This window comes from Arachis ipaensis, chromosome B4, assembly GCF_059453495.1.
Source record: "Arachis ipaensis isolate K30076 ecotype BB chromosome B4, ASM5945349v1, whole genome shotgun sequence".
Classification (NCBI taxonomy): domain Eukaryota; kingdom Viridiplantae; phylum Streptophyta; class Magnoliopsida; order Fabales; family Fabaceae; genus Arachis; species Arachis ipaensis.
In genome coordinates this window covers 125,302,923-125,305,605 of record NC_142439.1, presented here as the reverse complement: position 1 = coordinate 125,305,605, position 2,683 = coordinate 125,302,923, and the positions used below count along the sequence as shown (strand labels likewise).

The following is a 2,683-nucleotide window of genomic DNA, read 5'->3' as shown; positions in this document are numbered from 1 at the left end:
TCAGTCAGCTCCTCGAACTCTGATGCAAATTTGCATATATTGTGTGACCGAAAGACCAAATGGTCGAATCTCTTGCTTCTCGGCTCCAGTAGAAGCTCGTCTTGGATGCTCTTGATGAGTGTGCCTCCTCTTTATGTTTTTACTCCAGCGTTCCAGTATGTATTTGGGTGCCACGTTATCTACTCGTTCGAAGCTTAGGACGCTCAGGGAATGGCGGCACAGTATGCCCCTTGACTCGAACAGCAGGCACTGACACTTTACCTCTCGTGATACTGCATCGTAGGTGACGAAAAACTTATTGAATGTGGAGTTGGAAACTTGCTTCATTACTTCGTATGTTGTGAAACCTAGGGTGGAATTCTTTAATCTTGTGATGCATTTTACATTTCCTCTTAATTGTCCTTGAACTTTCCTGAACTTCTCATGGGTATACACGTGCTGAAACTGTACCTCTATTGCTGATTTTGTTGCGCACGGTATCACAGTGTGAAAATCTGCAATGTCGAATTCTCTCTCTCTCTCTCTCTTTGCTCTTTGCTTGCTAGGCAATTGTCGTATTGCTTCACGAATTGACTCAATGAGCTGTTGCGTGTGATGAACCTGTTGAAAAATGCGTGCATGCTCTCGCTCCTTTGTGTGCTTCTCATCCCGGCCCAGAAGTGGTGATCTAGGTAAACTGGGATCCATATATGCCGATCCTCGTACAGCTCTGTAGAATGAACCGAACAAATGAGCTGTGTTAGACCGAAATCTGTGCATGTTTTGAAACAAAAAGTAACGGCATAAAAATAATTCTAATTAAAACCTCGGTTACCTGAGAGCTACTTGTTGCCTCTGAGGCCGTACTTTGTGAGGAAATCGTTCTATTTTCTGTTGAATGCGTCTTTTGTGAACGAGTTCCAAACAATGTGGCTCATCTCTTGTTCGATTTTTTCGTGTCGCTTGTAGCCGTTTAGTTTGTTTGAGATCTTCTTCATGATGTGCCAAATGCACCACTGGTGAATTTTTGTTGGCATGCACATCTCGATGGCCCTTTGCATCGATGCGCATTGGTCGGTGAGAATGCCTTTTGGTGCCTTCCCTCCCATGCAACAGAGCCAACATTTGAATAGCCATTTGAATGATTGGATGTTCTCGTTTTTCATCAGGGCGCATCCGAGAAGTGTCGACTAACCGTGGTGATTCACGCCCACAAAAGAACCAATAACCAGATTGTACCTGTATAAATAGACACTCTCACAATGTGATGAACCAAAATGTGTGGACTTGGTGAACGTAAAGACTTAATTTGGGTGAACTGAATACCTGTTTGTGTTGTAGGTGGTGTCGAATGAAACAACGACTCCGAAATACTTGCATGCAGCCCTACTTCTTGCGTCGGCCCAGAATGCATTTTTGATGGAGTGATCGCCTTCGAGGTTGAGCTCGAAAAAGAAATTTTGGTTCTTTTCTTTCATTCTTAATAGGTACTTTCCGAATTCTTGGGCATCGTCTTGTTCGGAAACATTTCTTACTTCCCTTGTAATGTAATTCCGCACGTCTTTTTCTATAAAACTTAGTTCCCGGTGACTGTCGGCTGCTGTTACGAATGATTGGTAAGTTTTGCTCGATCTGATTCTGGCTTGCTCATTGGTTTCGATGGTGTGACGCACGAACATGCTTAGCTCCCTGTGTTGTTTGAGCATCTCTGCTCGGTCTAGACAGCAGGGGTGTGGGTGATTCAGAACGACTTTGGAAATTGTCCAGAGGCCGACGTCCTTCAATATGTGTACGTAGATTCTGGATGGACAATTTATGCCGACTAAGGGATTTGTCTTTAGAGTAGGAGATATCTTGGATTCCCACCTCTCCTATTTGCTGCATACGATTAGTTGATTCTTAATTTCGTCTCCCTTCTGAGTCGTGTTCCTTATTTTGGCAGAAAAACCGGCAAGTTTGGAATAATTTTTGTAGAACTTTCCGACTTCTTTTAGTGTCTTGAAAATCATCCCGACCTTTGGGACAAATTGTTCATCCACAACACACCTGGTCTGTAGAATGAATCGAACATGTTATTATGGTGAAACAATGGTATAGAACTAAATGAATGGAACATTATCCATTATATAAATTCGAATTCAAACAGCTTTCTGCATAATGAACCGAACACGTCATTATTGTGAAACAATTGTATAGTACTAAATGAATGGAACATTATCCATTATATAAAATCAAATTCAAACATCTTTCTGCATAATGAACCAAACACATACTCATGGTGAAACAATTGTATAGTACTAAGTGAACGGGACAGGACATTATCCATTAAATAAAATCAAATTCAAATAGCTTTCTGCAAAATGAACCGAACACATTATTATGGTGAAACAATTGTATAGTACTGAATGAACGAAACATAATCCATTATATAAAATCAAATTCGAAACACCTGCGTCTATAATTTAGAGATTATCAATTCAATTCAATTCAATTCACCTGCGTCCATTCAATTCAAATTAGAAATTAAATTCCATTCAATTTGATTCAAAATTGAATAATACAAACCTTATCCACTTAATTAGTTTCAGAAGAATAATCCAAATCGCTCTCATTCAACTTATTTAAAGTGGAATCATTCATTATTTCAATTCAGAAGTGTAGATCAAAGAAGAAAACGAAGAAGAATAGGAAGAAGATAAATGCA

At 39.9% G+C, this 2,683-nt stretch overlaps 1 protein-coding gene across 1 annotated transcript; it reads right to left on the bottom strand.

The window, feature by feature from the left end:
* Positions 1-1,685, bottom strand: LOC107636961 (protein FAR1-RELATED SEQUENCE 5-like). Its single transcript, XM_016340430.1, has 4 exons — positions 1,299-1,685; positions 815-1,218; positions 694-751; positions 1-600 (listed from the first exon to the last, which is right to left on the bottom strand). The coding sequence occupies exons 1-4, from the start codon at positions 1,683-1,685 to the stop codon at positions 1-3; spliced, it is 1,449 nt and encodes a 482-aa protein (XP_016195916.1).
* Between the last annotated feature and the right edge of the window lie 998 nt (positions 1,686-2,683).